Below are 17,413 nucleotides of genomic sequence, written 5' to 3'. Positions count from 1 at the left end.
AACGCACAAGGATGGTTACAAAAGGGCTTGTGTTGTGCCCTGGTGTGGTATAAACAGCGGAAAACAACGGAATACACGACGATGAACAAATGTTTGACATCAGCGTTTTTATTACCGCAGTCATACTTAAAAGTTATAAACGTTAGGCCTCTAGACTGCACATTAATATTTGAGAAACATCAAGACCAAACTTACTTTACTTGCTACCTTTGTGCCATTTTATTTGCTAAATCTGCAGTAGTATAATTAATTTGGGCAATTAGACAGACCTCAACAGTGTCTCTAATAATTTGAAGGAGTTTAAAAAATAAATGTCAACACGGGAAATTCCTGCAAACTGCAACTGTTATGCAGATTAAATGTGTTTGCTACATTTATCTGTGAACTCAGTGCTTGACTGCTGCACAAGATAATCACAAATCATGGGTGAAAAAAATGCAAGAATTGAAACATTTTAAAAGCAGAACGGTTTAAGTGCATGGATTGACAGTAAATATTAGTCACATCAATAACACTACAGATTGTGGGAGCCCTGCTCTGTTCTTTAACCCCTTAGCAACATAAACAGGTTTTAGTTTATTGAGTGACTGTAAATAAGTTGATTGACTGTTTACTGATTGACTGATCAGTTTGGCATAGATAAGGCGGTCACTGCTCATATAACACAAACCAGGCAAAAACAAAAATCTGTTTTTGGGGTAATTGACACTGTATTAAAATAAGACCATGCTCCAAGTTGAGAAGACCAGTGACATCTCCTCAGCTCTTTCCCATCATCTTCAGCAGGAGCTAAGAAAGAATGAGTTAATTAGTAAATGAGCAAACAAACAAAACCCAAGTATGATCCATGTAGGATTTACTGAAGAAATTCAACCGTATGATCATGTGAGGCTTTTACCTGTGTAAGGTGGTAGTTTTCATCCACAAGCTGCTCGATGATGTTGAAATGATCTGTGTCGGGCACATCTTCAAATGTGACCTTTAGTCCGGCAGCTTCCAGAGACTATTAGAAATGTAGACAGATGCGTTTTAAAAGCTGACGTACAGAAATCAGTGTTTCCTTAGTTTATTTTAAACAGCTCTTAAAAATGTAGTGAGGTAACAGTCACGTTCTGGGTGTGTAGCATCCACTAGCTCTGCCTTTCCCTGACCTTGAAGTAGTCTTCTGACTGCTTCCGAAACTCAGGGGAGTCATTCTGCGCCACAGCGACAACAATCTCACAGGCAGAGGAGGAAGCCCTGACCTGTGGCACAAGCTGACTTGGGCTGTTCCTAATAGCCACCTCCCTAAACAAAATAAAATGGGTGAGCCATCTGCACACATGCAGTTACATCAGTGGTAATGCACTGAATGACAGTTAACCACCAACTCTGGTCATCACACCAACTATGTATGTTTAGAATCATGCACACTGACAGTGAGCGTACTGCTATCGTGCAGAAGGTTAACAGCGATTCACATACTTTGTCATCTTCAACGGCTCATTGACATAGGTGGACAGGATAGGCAGCAGGTCATAAATGCCACTTACAAGAAATGCTCCTGGGACACAAACGTACTCACATTAAATAAAAATGTAGAGAGAAATAAGAATGACATAAGGTGTAAATAGAAAACAAAAATAGACGTATGCTTTCTATTCCTTATAGCATTCATTATTACTCAAACCTCAACAAAAACACAAACAAGCGCGCACACACACACACACACACACACACACACACACACCTTTTATTTGAGGGGATATGCCGTACTCTGACCAATCAGTAGCGAGAACCATAGCTGCCAGGTGTGCACCTGCAGAATGACCACACAGGTAGAGCCCACTGTTGAGGGACAAAGTGTGAGAGATTCGTTACAAGAATGCAAACGGAGAGGGAGCAATAGGAAAAGACTGCCCGAGAGACGTCCAAAGGCCCAGACACCCAGATGTAGACCTGATATGCGAATACTGCTGAATGACTGCCAGCACACTTCTGCGGACCTGCGATACCATCAGATCCATATTACCTGGGAGGAAGGGAGTGGAAAATATGTCTTGAGGTGTACGGTAATGAGGGGCAGGAAGAGTGTCAACAGATCAAAAACAATGTGAGCATCACATAATAGCGCATTCCTGCCTGGAGCCAAATCTTAATTTTTTTTCTAAGAGATTACCTCTTTTGCTCTTGCATATTCTCTCCAAATGACATTTTCTACATGACTCCCAGAAGCCCACTTTACCTTTGGGGGCTATGCTGTATCCAACGGCAACCACCACAACCCCCTTCTGAGCCAATGGGACAGCCATGAAACCAGACTCCTCCTTGCTGTGGGACATGAACGTTTGTTGTTATGCATGGGTAACGTACCCTTCAGAACCTCTGTGGCATTCAGTGGAATATAAAATACATTGCATCAAGTGCCCTTAGGAATTTATTCTGTAATATAAAATCATTGCCCAACACCCCTGCTGCATTGTAACACCAATCGCCTACCTCAGAAACTGCCAGTAGCCCCCATGGATGTAAACAACCAGAGGCACATCTGAAACACCACAAAGGCCACAGTGAGGCAGGCAGTGGCCTGAAATGGCTTCTGCAGTCTACCTTCCATTTCAATGACAAAACAAGCCCCATTGACCACAGACAGGTGCAAAAAAAAAGACAGTTACTGGACAACCGTGATATAATAGTCACATAGACTTAGCTGTTCAGGTGGCTCATATGTGTATGCAAAACTAGAACATGCGGTGGGTACAAAAAGTGGAAAACAATTCCCTCTCTGAGGTGCTCAACATCAGTGAAAGCAGTGACATCAGTATCAAGTAGGAATCAGTACCGGGGGAGGAGCTGTTCGGTACATAAACATCCAGTGTCTCCTCATCTGCTTCACCATACGGGACATCCACCAGGGTCTGAGCAAGAGCGCGAGCCTTCTCTGTACCTAAACATACAAAACCACACACCAACATGGCATGTTTCTAGTATAACGAATCATGATATATTCACACAATTACAGAAGATTGCTGTTTAAAATATGAAGTCAGAGGTATGATGCAACCACCTCCATGTAAAATCCATCCATAAATGATACCCTAGTTATTTGGGACAGTAAATTTACTAGGGATATGATTAACATGTATCTGGAATAAAGGCTTAATCCAGCAGTCAACATCCAGTCACTGGCAATTGATAGGTTGATCCTCCAGATTTTGCAAGCCCATAGTGATAAATCAACCACATTAGCGATATGATTGTTGTCGTTACCATTTTTAAAGGAGCAATAAGTGAATTTCCCAGTGATTCTTCTTTACATTACAAAACTGCCAATATACTGACACCCAGTGGACTGGATGTTTCGGAGATTCTGTACTAAATCTATTTTAAAGTATAAGCACCAACTAATATGAAAGTGTCACAAACAAATACAGCAAAAGCTGTGTTTCTAACTTGTCATTATCGATAGAAAACATTTTTTGCATATTTTATTTTTTAAGGAAAACAGCTTAAATTTTTTTGTTTTTTGCCTTGCCCGCTGTCTTCTGTTAAATGTCATACATATAATTTAGATGGTGGAAAACAACTCAAGAAGTTGAACTGTGGTTGTTGCAAAATCACACACACAAAAAGGTTTGCTGTCTATGGCTGCAATAATTCAATGTACAGTGGGGCAAATGGCCCAAAGATCCCAAAATATTTAAAATATATATTTGTAAGTAAATAAAAAATGGACAAAACGTGTCAACTTTAAAATGGTACATTGCATTATCTGTAATGCTCTTTAAACGCCTGAAGATTACTACAACTATGGGATGGGGAAAGCTGGGCTCATACGACTGCAGCTTTTCAAACACTATGAAACTAAACAGATGTGTTCTAGAGCCTGTGTACATCGAAGTAAATGGGTAAGTGCAATTACTTTCCCCATTTTAGTTGACATTAGCTAATATTAGCTAGCCTTACTAGCTAAGAGCTAACTGATTTGCTAAGCTTGAGTCCATACTAGGCTAAAACTACTCCACGTAGTAGCATTGCTGAGATGTTTTGGTTTTGTATCTTATGAATGCGAATTAGACGTAGATCACTTTTACAATAACGATAACCGAACATTTGTGTTTAGCTATTGTCATTAATAGCTCAGGGAGAAGTTTCTAATGCTCGTTATTGAGCTAGATAGCCGTTTCCCCATACGTTTCCCAACACTTTAGTGGTTAACACTTCGTCAGTTTATTTCAGTTTTTTTTCTCCAATATACAGAATTATCACTAGACATTCACTTTAGTCTGCCACACAGAAGAGATGGTAATGATAATGCATAAATTTTAAAAGTTAAACACATATAACCTAGACATATAATTAACCTTCCAAAAACATATTAGACCACTAAAGCAAACACATTATCTTAGCTAAGACATTGGTTATTAGCAAAAACTAGTTAGAAAGGGTTAGATGACAAACTAGTAAAATTAGAACTATAACCAGTATAACCAAGTCATTTTAATAGACAAGATTCGTTTTAATAATACTTTTAGGATCAGTTTTCAGTATAATGGCTAACGGGTACGTATCAATCGGAATTCCCAGTTCTGATGACTGAGTCGGGTTGTGCGTTACTCTCTGGTGCAGCTTCTTCTATCTCTGAATCAAATTTAAATGGTTGAATTTCACTGTCATGATATACAGTCACCACACTGTCACTGCAGATCCATCATCTTCATCAAATTCAAAAAGATCTTTGGAATCTGAAGAACCAGCACTGGAAAATTCATATTCCAAGTCGGCCATAATGGTGTTTATTCGCGTTGTTCACGGTTGTTCACCAGTAACGTCACTTGCTAACTGTAGAATTTCCGGAGCGACATCGGATTTTTCCGTCAGTTTACTTAAATTCGTCATTTTTAAGTGAAATTAACATTTTATTTTCATTTAATTCACATTTACATTATTTCAGTAGTTAATATAATGTAAAATCTTCAGGGAGGTCCATTAGGTGGTGCTTGGCATTTAAATGTGGTCGCTTCCATCTGGGAGAATTGCTCTTTGAGGGCTACAAAGTAATCTGATTTTTCCTTTCACGTGAAATGCTGATTACAGAATTTTAAAAAATCACTTTCATAAATATTGTTTGCTAATTTTTAGTGGTAAAATAACCCATTGCTCATTTAAAGACAGATTAAATAGTTATTTTTACCAGACCGGTGGAAAAGGAAAATCCAATAATTAGGCTCACAGACGGAGAAGAGGCGATGACGATCGTATCCGACTGCTATTACAAACATCCGAAAAGCCATAACTAACATGTCAATTGGAAGTGCAATTAGAGTTAGCAAGAAGAGTTAGTAAATTGGAGGCTTTAGGGACTTGTGTGGGTGGGTTTGTTTTTATGTAGACTGTCAGACATTTAAGGTTAAAGTTCTTTGATTTGTTCAGATTTCTAAAGGTGATATTTAAAAAAAAAAAGGTTGGTGAGCACTGTCATAATCAATGCACGAAATCCATAAGATCAATCACGCAGTAAGTGGTACTTTTACCCTAATGACAAGGCAGATCACTTTAAAGACGTGAACAGAACAAGATTAAGCGGTTAACTATTCGATTTGAAAACAATAAACTAACCTGATTTCAACGCGTCCACATGGGCTTTTATCACGGCATCGGCGGACATTCTGTGGGACCACTGGCTCGGTGAGTACTGTTTCTCGAGCTCCTATCAAACAGTACCGCAGTTCATCATCAGTCAGCCATTAAGCCAGAGCAACATAGTGGTCGGCGATGATGCACAGACTGCCCCCTGGCGGTGGTTTTACACATAACATTTTCAAGAGCAACTACTTCTACGCTTTAACCAGGGACACTGCACTATATGAACTTGAAGCCATGAATGTTGATGTACAACTCTTCCCCCAGATTTCGCTCAATTTCTTGTCTTCTCATTGGTTGTAGCTCGACATCGCACTCACTACCAGTCATAAACCTGGTAGGAGCACGTTGCGCACTACAGGATTTGTACTCGCCGACAGATCTCGATATTTAGCATGCTAACCTAAATCGTCACACAACAATCGATCCGATTTTCGGGCTCTGAACGAACGTCAGTTTACAACTTTTTTTGTGAGAACCTATACGTGAGCAGTCTTGGTCAACGGTTCAATGAAACAAATACTTACATCTTTTTTATTTTTTTCCCGGTGAGACATTGTCGCCGTGAAAGCGCTACCGAAAAGTCTTAAGACCTTTGGAATGGAAGAGGAGTTCAGCAAACAAGTTTCAGCCAATAAAACGCTTTTTCTCTTATGGGAGAATGAAACCTCCAGATTTCCTTAAACCCACTTTAAAATGTGAAAGGATGCATAACAATCTAGTTTTGTGAGACAACTTTCACTTCATTCTGTTTTTCTGTGATTGTTTCACAATAAAATGTTTTAAATAGCCCTTTTGCCCTTCCCCGGGCAGTCTTTTTCCTTCAAGATTGGGTCCTCTATCAGAGGTTGGGAGCTTTCAAACAAAGTGCTTCTGATTTTATAGTAGTAGGAACCAGTTTATATTTGAAAAAGTATAAGTTTAAATCATAACATTCATTCCATGGGTTTCTACAGTTTAAGTGTAGCTGAGTTATTTTTCTCCGAGTTTCCTAATTTCATTATTGCGATAGCAACAAATGGCAATGCAAAGAGATGTTATTAAAGCAGTGTCCATTAGTATTTAAATGCCTTGCTACTGAAAATGACAAATCCTAAATTTTAATGGTCCCAATGTATTCAACAAACTGATCAGCAAGCCTTCCCTTGGTTTCTCAAAAGTAAAGCTGATTACATCTCGTGCAAGTACAGAGATCTCTTGAAAATACACTAGATTTGATTATCCTTTAATTTTTAAGCAAATGGCCCCACCAAATGCACTGTATGTATTTAGATGCTACGCTAGGGGAAGCAGTTAAGGTACTCCACTACTAATCTCAAGGTTGCCGGTTCAAGCCCCATTACTGCCAAGTTGCCACGGTTGGACCTTTGAGCAAGGCCCTTAACCCTCAATTGCTCAAGTTGTACTCAGTCATAGTTGTAAGTTGCTTGGAATAAAAGAGTCAGCTGAACGCCGTAAGTGTAAATTTTGACGGATACTTTGAGCATTTTCATGAAAACGGAACGGGGACGACGCAAGTCTCCTGTACGTCTCCCTCTGAAATATAACATTTTATTGCGCATGTCCAAAGTTAGAACACGTCATAATTAGAAACCCCGGGCTTTTAGCTAGTTTGGCGGGTGGTTTTAAGTCAAATCGTACGAGGCTTTGTTGCTCTGCTTAGGTTAGACAAATTGGACATATTAAAATGGACTGTTTAAACATCCCAATGATTTTACCCAATTCTCCAAGGAAGATAAGGGGTCAAATCCAGGTAACACATTAGTTAACCACCTAAATAGATAATTGCTTAACGATGCAATATATGGTGCTATCCTAGCTAACTGACCTTATCGTTGTTAACTGTCTACCCAGCGAGCTAAGCTGATGTATTTAAAAATAAGGCTAAATAGTAGATAATTCTGGGAAGAAAGAAAAGACCAACAGTGTCTTGTTTTGCTGCTACAGGTTATTTTCGGACCAATGTTCTCAGGGAAAAGGTAAGTCATGTATTTACTAGATATAAATGACAAATTACAGTCCCATATCGACATAAAATTGTTAAACTAGGTAGGTTAGCCAACGTTAGCTATTTGAGCTAGGTCTTGCGGAAAACTTGCCCCAGCTAGCTGCAAATCGCGCCCAACGCTGTCTAGAAAGTCATTCAGTCAATATTTGTTGTAGTTGGATACTTCGTTGCGGAATACTATTGTGCTACTTTAACTACTACAGTGTGTTATGTGCTAGCCGGCTAAACGGCTCTGGCGCGTTTCTGAAAATGACAAATTTTAATCATTTTTCAACTTGACAGCACGGAACTGATGCGAAGAGTGCGCAGATTCCAGATCGCACAGTATTGCTGTTTGGTGATTAAATATGCCAAAGATACTCGTTACTCTGATAAGGGGATGTCCACGCACGACAGGTAAAACAATTCCTATGTTCTGTTCAAAGCTATCATCTCTCCCCTTTTTATAAGTCCTACCTTTTCATCCAACAGAAATACAATGGACGCTGTGCCTGCCACTTGTCTGAGAGATGTGCGACCTGTGGCCCTGGAGGCGTGTGTTATTGGCATTGATGAAGGACAGTTTGTAAGTATGGATCCATTTCCTAATTAGTGAATTTTAAAAAAAAATTCAGACAACTCTGCAACATGACAGAGGCAAATTAAATCAAAATTCCAAGGCTGAGGTCGGTTTTATACAATAATCAATTGTGATGGGTGGTGATCAGAAATGAAATGAGTGAATAAGATGAGTTAAAAACATGGGTTTTTAGAAATTTCTTCAAGTAATCAAAAGGTCAGGTGACCTTTCATATGATTCAATAATGTATAACCCAAGAGCACAACACAAGAAGGCTCACTCACCCATACATTTGAGTACCATGAACTCCATTTTAAGTTGATATGTTATGTTATACCTGATGTACTCGAACAGGAAGCCAGTGTAGTTTCAAAAACGCAAGGGTGAGGTGTACAGGCACAGGCTGTACAATTCTCTATATACCATAACACCACAACTATAAACAGCATCTAAATTTTGGCTTTTCTGATGCACAGAAAAGTTATGTTTGCTTTATCGACACAAATATTAAAAGCAGAGATGCAAAAGGACTAATTATTGCCAATAATTCAGTAAATTCTGTTAAAAACACACGACTTGGGAGGACCATATTATCAGTAAATCCAGAACTGGAGTCTCGCAGCTAATTATAAATGCTACACATGGAATGTTGGCAAATCCATGAGCACATTTAAGCCCACAACTGTTCAGATAGTCACATTTAAATAATCATTAGACTTGTTAGATTTCAGACATGCAGAACACAACCAGTTTCCTGTCTAGAATGACATTCTGCAAAAGCATTGTTTTGTTCAGAGAACATGCACTTAGGTGAGTAGTTCTCAGTCTGAGGACCCATTCTACTGCACTGTGCCCGGACATGGACCTAGTTGCAGATAACTGTGGCTCTAACATAAATTCAATTAGTCATGTATGCTACATGACTTGCAGCATTTTTCACTGGACCATATCTGTTTTGTACAAGTGGCAGAGAAAGTGAATTTCACACAACCCTCTGCATATAGTTGGGGCCCCCCTAAAGCCACACCGAACACAAAGTTCAAAAGCAGCATTATAAAGATGGGCATATGAGCAAAGAGTACAGGTTCGAGGATGAATATATAAACACGATGGCCACATCTGAAATGCACTCACTGAGAAGCAAAGCTTGGTGCTCCATTCAGCAAAGAAAGCAGCGTGGTCACAGCAGGCAATCAAACCGAGGAAATGGCAGCATGAAAGCAGTAAAATAACTTTTCTCTGAGTCTAAAAGTCAGGAAAATTATTTCACAGTTCCCTGATAATGAAGTTAAAGCTAAATGGCAGGAAATCCAACTGTAAAGCAGTAGGGCTAGCTAAGCTAAAACATTAGCTGAAGCAGGTAGACAATACACACGGCGTAACTACTTGCGGAACAGGTGGCTGCCGTTGTCGCCGATGAGTTCAGTCCATGAGTCCGGCTTGTGCAGATCAATGGTCAGACTACAGCAAAGAAAAAAAACAAAAAACTTGTAACCCAAAGTTGCATTCAGAAGTTAGAAAAATATGCAAATGAAATGAAAGATTAAAATGAGGGCACAAACTGCCCGTCTCCTCTCCATCCGGAAATGCAAATACCCCGCCCTCCCCAAACACAACAGTTTGTTTGCAGAACTCAGTGATGTTCCCAAATAAATGAGTTCATGTCTGCAGTACACTCTGCCTTTTGTTCCGTTACAGTTCCCTGATATTGTTGAATTCTCTGAGGAAATGGCTAACTTGGGGAAGACTGTTATAGTTGCAGCCCTTGATGGCACGTTTCAGAGGAAGGTGAGGCTTTACATGAACTGAATATGGCACACTGCTTCATATGGTACTGAGATGAAGCTTACATGTGTATAGCTATGTTTACATTACAAACCACATTGTTCCATTCCATTTTTTTTTGGGGGGGGGGGGGTAATTTTGATCTTGAAGGTTCACATTTATAATTGTAGGTAACCTGTATTTGTGAATGTATCTGTCCTCCAAAATGACATGCATGCAAAATCACCTTATGTTTGTATGATTATTAAAACCAATATAATGAGTGCAATAGTAGCTCATTTGCATTGCATTTTGATCTGGAGGATGGCAAACAGTTTGTCAACTGTATCCTATGTGATCAGGTCGAGAAGGTGGGGGGGAGGCGAGATGGCTAGCTTTTGTTTTCACAGCTGCTGTTAAACAAGTTTCTTTTCTCTATTGTTGATGACGGTGCGCATGCGTATAGGCAAAAAGTCAGGTGAATTCTGATTGTTCTCTTTCAAGTCGTATGGCCATGAATCAGATACAAAACTGATCTAACACCATGTATGAAAATGACTTGTGACGCATGGAATTTGTCCATGCAGCCCTGAAGAAACAAATTTGCGTCAAATTTAAGGCAAAAAATCAGGTAATGGTAGGGGCAGTGGTAGTTCAGTGGTTAAGGTACTTGTAACCAGAAGGTTGCTTCCAGGTTGCCACTGTTGGGCCCCTGAGCAAGGGCCTTAACCCTCAATTGCTCAAGTTGTACGCAGTCATAATTGAAAGTTGCTTTGGATAAAAAGCGTTAGGTAAATGATAATGCAGTTATTTATTGTTATTCTCTTCTGCTTCTCACCTGACTGTTTAATTGGCTGTAAGCTGAAGGACCTATTGTACACAGGATTCTTGAAAAGGCTTCACAACAGGGCAGTATTATGAAAATGCTTGAGTGTGATGAGATCAGAACACATTATTGGTGACACATTTTCCCTCTTCTCGTTTTAAGCCTTTTGGCAGCATCCTGAACCTAGTCCCTCTGGCTGAGAGCGTGGTGAAGCTGAACGCAGTCTGTATGCAGTGCTTCAAAGAGGCCGCCTACACCAAGAGACTGGGAACAGAGAAAGAGGTGAGGGAGGAACGAATCTGACCTCTGTAAACTGGTCTTGGATTCCCAGAGTGAAACAGGAATTTTGTGCCATGCAAAGAAAAATACTTTAGAAAATTGGTGGGGTAAAATCCAACTTGTACATGTCAAAACAGACCTTGAACCCATTTAAAAGATCGCATTACATGGTCATTTGTGTGTTGATACAACTGAAACTCTTCTAAAGTAAAATGTTACACGTGCTTTTGCACCATTGTTACAACCGTATTAATCTGCATGTGAATGTGGAATAATTATAGGATAAACTGTCAGATAATATAAACAAAACGCGAGCCAATGTCATCTCTCATTGCCTAACAGGAAGAGGACTTGACTATGACCTTTGCCTTGGCACTTGATTCTTGCTGTTTTTAAATCCAGTTCATCTATTTCTCATTCTTTTATCATCCACCATCTCAGGGCCTTGGAACATGTTGACTGGATCTCATATTTGAATTGTGTCACATCGTTTGTTTCAGGTTGAAGTGATTGGAGGGGCTGATAAGTACCATGCAGTGTGCAGGGCATGTTATGGAGGGCATGTTATGGAGGCCTCCTGCCTGATAAGGAGAACAGTGCCCCTCACACTATGACAGGGAAGCAGGTGGACCACTATGCTCCACGCAGACTCCTCACTTCCCTTCACATATGACTTGATTTGCAGAACAGAGTTTTAGAATGTCTTAAACAGAAGCTTTGTAACTAATCTGTTCTAGCCAAATATTTGTTGTATTTCCGGACCACAGGATGCATGTCATTTTGCTGTGAAAGCTGTAGAATGGAGTACTTGGTGGTAGAACTGATGAAATCATCTTTTAGGAAAAGTATTTGGACTGTGGTTGGGCACTTTTCTTGTGTGAAGGTTGTGTTTTTTATGCATGTATTAAATATGTTTACTGGGAACAGTAGGGTCAGAGTGATGCTGCACTAACCCAACATGTTTGGATAACCCTGCTGTGTCACAATCCAATGGTTGTTCAGGTTGGACAATTAACTGACCAGAGCACCATTTTGGTGGATGTAATAAAACTAATCAATTTAAATTTCTGATCTTGCTTTGCATATTGCACCAGTGAAAACAATGTACAGTTACTTGCTGTACTGCTTTCAGTGGCTGTTTGAACCAGAAAAACGCTTGCGTGCTGTCAGAACCTTTTGTTTTCCCCAAAGAGGTGGTAAGTAGGTATGGAGTTTTATTTCCTCTCGTTACAACAGTTTTCTTCTCGCTTGTGCACAAACTGAACATTTAGCATTTGCATGCTATTCATACTTCAAGTGCAATGACATTTTATGCAGTTCATATTGTAACAAGTGCAAACCCATAAACATTTTAAGTCTGTTAAGTTGCAATAAAAAATGCAATGGCATATCCTGGAAGTGCAATATCTTAGCAACATATTCATCTGAAGAAAAAATATTCTTAAAGTTCAAGGGAAATTAGACTGAGCAAAGCTAGCAATGAGGACAGAACAAAGGCAAAAGCATGCTATGAGTGATATTCCTTACAGAAAAGGACAACAAATGAAAAAACTGCAAACTTATGATATTCACCTGCACAACAGAATTAACCTGAGCTCACTAACATTGTCAACAGTAGGTCTAAAATGTGTGAAATATCACATCCAAGTAGTATGTTTTGAAGATTGTTTGAGCATGTTTGATTCAATTATATGGGAAATTACAGAACATCCTATCAATAACAGTTTGGGCTCCATAAATGGTTCTTTGAACAGCAAGGAGGAACACTAGTATAATTAGAATGCAGCTGAGGTATGGCAAGAATTACAAACATTTCAAGTTGCACATTAATGAACTGGTTTAACTGGCACTGGAGTAGGACATTGTTGTTTTTTTGGTTTGCCATCCACGAAGATGTTTGAATGTTAAGTTATTAAGGAATCAGCTGCTTGCTAAGCAATACCTAACGCTAACATCTGACTGTGCCACTCATGAGTTTCTTTTTCATTTAAAAAACCTGAGCAGTCACCATCTCACAGTAAACTACAAGTTGACCAGTTAATTGCCATAATATTCAAAATTGCCATAATATTCAGGGTCATGGTACAATTTACCCACTGAAAACAAATGTGTCTAATGATCAAATAAAACATTACTGAACTATGAGCTTGAGAGCAAAAATAGTCTGCTCCACCATCAACAATTTCACTTACAATATAAGCATGAGTTGTGCAATCAGTGCTAATCTCTAGGCTACATGAACATACAAATGCAGAAAAAAAAAAAAAAAAGGCAGCACTTTTCAAACACAGAAAGACTATGTCCCCAAAGACAACCACAAATAATTCAGTGGAAATGAGAGAACCAATCAACATCAAGGAGTGCCAGTCAATACAAAAGCTCTTGTTGGCTGCTCTTTCAAATTCCTCCCATGCTCTGTCATGTGTTTAGGCAACAATCATCCCTGTTTGCCATTTTCAAGAAGGGTCTTCATTTCCATCAGTAGGTTGGAGGCTGGTAGTCATTATGCACCATTGGTTCTGACTTGGGCATGAAAGCAGAAGGCTGGTAGATGTCAGAATGGGTGGAGGGCACAGAGGGGTAAGTAGAGGTGGGGTGTGGTGAGTTATGATCCGGAGGAACGTAGGATGTGGTATAAGGGGTGGTGTGATCTGGAGGGGATTCGACAGAGCTCCGAGTGATCTCATTTACACCTTGGCGAAATCTCATCAGTGCAAGATAGGTCAGTGCCCCCTGTGAAAGAAATATTTTTATCTTTAAGGTTTGCACATACATAATCATAAGAATATCCATCACTATTGTAATGTTAACCAAATAAATTCCATAATGTTCAGTAGTTTCCTTTTCACAAACTTAGGAATATTCTGAAATTATCCATTATTTCTTACTTATCTGAGGTTTAAGACAGGGTTTCTCAGCCCATTCTTCAGGGACCCTTTGCCAGAACAGGTTTTTGTCCCATCTCATTACCATGAGCCAAGTAATCAATCAGTCACATACAACCTATTACCAGTGTTCCAGATTGTGATTTTATTAGTATGCACTGTTGGTGCATAATCAGCTATCTTGGTCGCATTCTGGACTCTACAAAATCATGTGGCACATGCGGTCCAACCTTGGTAATGTCAGATGACTCAAGCTGGCAGAATATCTGAATGCCCTGCAATTTTAAGATACTGTTTAATTTTCTAGTGTAATTTTAGAAGAAGCCAGGGGCTTCAGATCTCATTTTCTAGCTAGGGTCTGGCCTGTCAGGGACAACTGAGAAAGTACTGTGAATAAACATTAAATAGTAAATGTCCAGGCGTTATCTGGACATTTACGGCTAAAAAGGATTAATTTGAACTACATTTACTATATATTGCAGAGTGATTTAAGGAAAGACAACACTTGACATATGGTACATGGAATGTCTTGTTGCCTTTTGCAATGCCATAAGGCTGGGATATACTGCATTAGCATCATGTTACATCGTGCAGTCCAACCTGCAATTTTTTAAAAAAGCATCATCTTTTCAAAGAACAAAACAACATGTATAATCCCATTCAGGAAAAATGATGTTTTTAAGTTGTAATTTAATGTATACAACAGCATGCTCAGACAGGTCTGTCACGTTTCCAGGTGATGTCAAGTGGGTTGTATATTTTAAGTAAACAAACGCAAAATAACACTGGTATGAGTGACTTCCTCCAAAACACAACAAAAACCGTCATGTTCACAATATGCGTTAGGATTTGTGTCTGAGGAAGAACAGCCTCTTACCCAGGTGATGATGGAGAAGAAGGAGAAGACGATGACTGCATGTACGGAGTCAGATTGGATGCCTTTCCTCTCAGTGGTTTTTGCCCACTGACTGGCCAAGAGACAAAAACACACAAACCACAAAAAGGTCCAGGCCCCTGTTTCAAACACACAGGGTGGGAGAGAAAGATTGTTCTGAAAGTTACTTTTCAGTCTAAATACTGATATTTAATATAAGTACGCATTTACCCGATTATAGTTGTAATTAGCATTTTAATGAATGAACAATTCTGTCATTAAAATTATTTAATTTGCAGTTCTGTAATTCGATGGTCATTTAGGTGGTGGCCTATACACGAAGTTAAACATCTAAAACTGTAACTGAGCCTAAACACCTTTCAGTTCTAACTAGGAAGCGTTTACTGCTGGCATGATCTTCATCTGACCACTAGCAACTGCATGCTATGAACTTCACCCTTCAATTTCTCCTTCAAATTCTTGGTCTCATACAAGACTTGAAATACCCATCTTGTGTCTGACTACTACAGAATCATGGGACTACGTTTAAATTCACTTCAAGCAACAGTATGCTCATTTCTGATGTATAAAGTGACATGTTTTGGTTTTCACCTGAGAACCCCAGGTCAGCTGTCACGATGCGCTTCCTGTCCTGGGCACTGCTTACCGTGGGCAGGTAAGCATCAGCAATGAGTAAAGCCACACAGGCAAGGAAGGTGATGATCCCAATGCCCAGCCCGTAATGGCATGCCCCATCGTTCTGGTTGAACACACAAGCCAGCTGGGGTGTATCCGAGGTGTTTACATAACCCTCCGCTGTAATGGTGGCAAAAACCACAATGGCAAACACCTAAAATGTCCATGGAGGGAAATTAAGGGAAGTGAAAATTCACCTAGGCTCAATAAATCACTTTTTAAAAAACAACATTTTTAGAAAACAAAAGAACAGCTGCTGTTACCCATCTCGAGACACAGCAGCTGATATAATTAGGCCATTTGGATATTTAAGAAATACCATTGTACTTGTTTGAAAATAAATGTTGTCATGATACTGTTTTGAAGGTAAACCAAACTAACAAGAAGCATGCAGGGAGAAACAGAAACATACAAAAGGAAGATGGCAAACAGTGTTGTGAGCAGCACTGAGGCTACCGTTCGCCGTCGATCTTCAGCCAATTTACTGATTTTCACTGTGCTACAAGAAAAAAAAAAAACAACAAACAAAAAAAACAAACTGATCTCACTGTAATAAACACAAGGTTTTCGAGTCACGCTGTGCCGAGCTCGGTTGATGGAGGCTGGGCCCTTTGGCAGCCATGGTAGCAGTGCCTCTCATGTTACACCCCCCGGCTCCACTTATATTTTCAGCGTTTCGACACGAGACGCCTTGCACATGGCACACTACGGATCGGTAAACAAGTGAGTAGCAGAAACGTTATCAAAGCCATCCAAGGGTGACACTCAGACAGGCTATTGATGGCAATCTGAAACATTCCCTGCTGTTAAAGTCACGATTCATTTGCCTGCGCTTATGCCCAGGCTACGAGTTTCGATCTGTAATCGCAAAGTGCCTTGGAAAATCCCTTTAAAAGGGGAATAGATTATTTGTGCATCGTACACAGCAGGGCCTGAGGAAGGTCGTACATGTTTACTCCAAACCTCCTCTCAAACATGTAATAACCAAGGCACACGGAGTAAAAAATAACCATTCTTTTGAAGGTGTAGCTTCTTGTTGGCGCTTTCTCATGAAGGTACGTATTGAGTGAACAAGTGTCGTATTATCGGCCACTCTTGACTTCTCCACGTGACGATGAATGGCGTTTCGCGATTATGGCTCACAAAGTGCGACCCAGAAGTGATAGTGTGCGACGTCTCCCATTTTCAGTGACTAAACATTACTATGGTGCCCTTGAACAAGAAACTTTAGACGCTACCGAAATTATAAGCCTGCCTAAATTAAGTTAATATCACAGACTATAGTTATTAATTAATGTTATATAAGGACTCTGACACATTGTGGTTGCGATATCAAAACGAACAGAAACAATGCGCAGCGCTATAGACGTGCAATAAAGTTGTAGGAAGACACTCAAATTTAACGAAAGAAGAGTAGCAATTTGCGAGTTGTGGTGAAGAATGTAAATTTATATTCTTTACTTTCGCTTAACAAGTGTCAGCAGTTGTCACTTACCCAACTACAAATCCGTAAGATAGTTTGTGGCTGTTTGATAAATTTCATAAAGTCAAACTCGCCACCGGCTAAGGAGGCCCCGTACACAGTAGTGGTGCTAGTCTCCATCTTATTTACGCTATCTAGTCAAAAAGGCTTTTCCTGTAGTAGCCCTGTAGCACCTCCTGACAGATAAATGATGTTGCTTTTGATTTCTCAGCAGTCGTCCGTTCATTTCCTGTAAGACGAAAGAACCTCCCTTCATGACAAGTCAGTACGTAACTCAGCGCCTGTCTCTAGAGACCATCGTCAAAGTTACAAAGCAAATTTAAAATAATCAATTTAGAATCTATTTTGCATCTTGGCAAGTTGTAGTATATATTGAAACACACGTGTCACAAATCAAATGTGGTGCCTAGGATTAGT

The 17,413-nt window shown here is 39.7% G+C and overlaps 3 protein-coding genes across 4 annotated transcripts; 1 reads left to right on the top strand and 2 right to left on the bottom strand.

The window, feature by feature from the left end:
• Positions 1-90: 90 nt before the first annotated feature.
• Positions 91-9,708, bottom strand: afmid (arylformamidase). 2 transcript variants are annotated; one of them, XM_081709963.1, is made up of 11 exons: positions 9,576-9,708; positions 5,599-5,689; positions 2,822-2,926; positions 2,479-2,527; positions 2,225-2,310; positions 1,939-2,011; positions 1,730-1,827; positions 1,465-1,543; positions 1,152-1,287; positions 899-1,003; positions 91-789 (listed from the first exon to the last, which is right to left on the bottom strand). In XM_081709963.1, the coding sequence occupies exons 2-11, from the start codon at positions 5,645-5,647 to the stop codon at positions 760-762; spliced, it is 810 nt and encodes a 269-aa protein (XP_081566089.1). In that variant the 5' UTR covers positions 5,648-5,689; positions 9,576-9,708; the 3' UTR covers positions 91-759. The 2 variants fall into 2 exon arrangements, with proteins under 2 accessions (XP_081566089.1, XP_026885268.1); XM_027029467.3 differs by lacking the exon at positions 9,576-9,708 and adding an exon at positions 6,150-6,346.
• On the top strand, positions 7,296-11,985 carry tk1 (thymidine kinase 1, soluble). Its single transcript, XM_027029491.3, is given in 8 exon segments — positions 7,296-7,375; positions 7,570-7,601; positions 7,913-8,026; positions 8,102-8,195; positions 9,888-9,977; positions 10,942-11,061; positions 11,559-11,612; positions 11,615-11,985. Coding segments are annotated over 8 exon segments (687 nt in total). The 5' UTR covers positions 7,296-7,309; the 3' UTR covers positions 11,732-11,985.
• A 247-nt stretch (positions 11,986-12,232) lies between these two features.
• syngr2b (synaptogyrin 2b) lies at positions 12,233-17,237 on the bottom strand. The gene is made up of 4 exons (XM_027029490.3): positions 17,009-17,237; positions 15,430-15,667; positions 14,821-14,957; positions 12,233-13,791 (listed from the first exon to the last, which is right to left on the bottom strand). Exons 1-4 carry the CDS (start codon positions 17,114-17,116, stop codon positions 13,537-13,539), a joined length of 738 nt encoding a protein of 245 aa, XP_026885291.1. The 5' UTR covers positions 17,117-17,237; the 3' UTR covers positions 12,233-13,536.
• Positions 17,238-17,413: the final 176 nt, after the last annotated feature.

The sequence above is a fragment of the Electrophorus electricus genome, chromosome 3 (genome assembly GCF_041902795.1).
Source record: "Electrophorus electricus isolate QZ-2024a chromosome 3, ASM4190279v1, whole genome shotgun sequence".
NCBI lineage: Eukaryota > Metazoa > Chordata > Actinopteri > Gymnotiformes > Gymnotidae > Electrophorus > Electrophorus electricus.
Note: the sequence above shows the minus strand (reverse complement) of the source record. Positions and strands in the feature narration are given on the sequence as shown.

Excerpts from the sequence above, each read along its gene's own strand:
- syngr2b (XM_027029490.3), bottom strand. The coding sequence starts at position 17,116 with ATGGAGACTAGCACCACTACTGTGTACGGGGCCTCCTTAGCCGGTGGC. Across the intron at positions 15,668-17,008 it reads TCTTACGGATTTGTAGTTGG|GTGTTTGCCATTGTGGTTTT; the intron begins GTAAGTGACAAC and ends TGGACATTTTAG. Across the intron at positions 13,792-14,820 it reads TCTTCTCCATCATCACCTGG|GGGGCACTGACCTATCTTGC; the intron begins GTAAGAGGCTGT and ends TTTCTTTCACAG.
- afmid (XM_027029467.3), bottom strand. The coding sequence starts at position 6,179 with ATGTCTCACCGGGAAAAAAATAAAAAAGAT. Across the intron at positions 1,828-1,938 it reads CAGCAGTATTCGCATATCAG|TGGGCTCTACCTGTGTGGTC; the intron begins GTCTACATCTGG and ends GTCCCTCAACAG. Across the intron at positions 1,288-1,464 it reads GAGCCGTTGAAGATGACAAA|GGAGGTGGCTATTAGGAACA; the intron begins GTATGTGAATCG and ends TATTTTGTTTAG.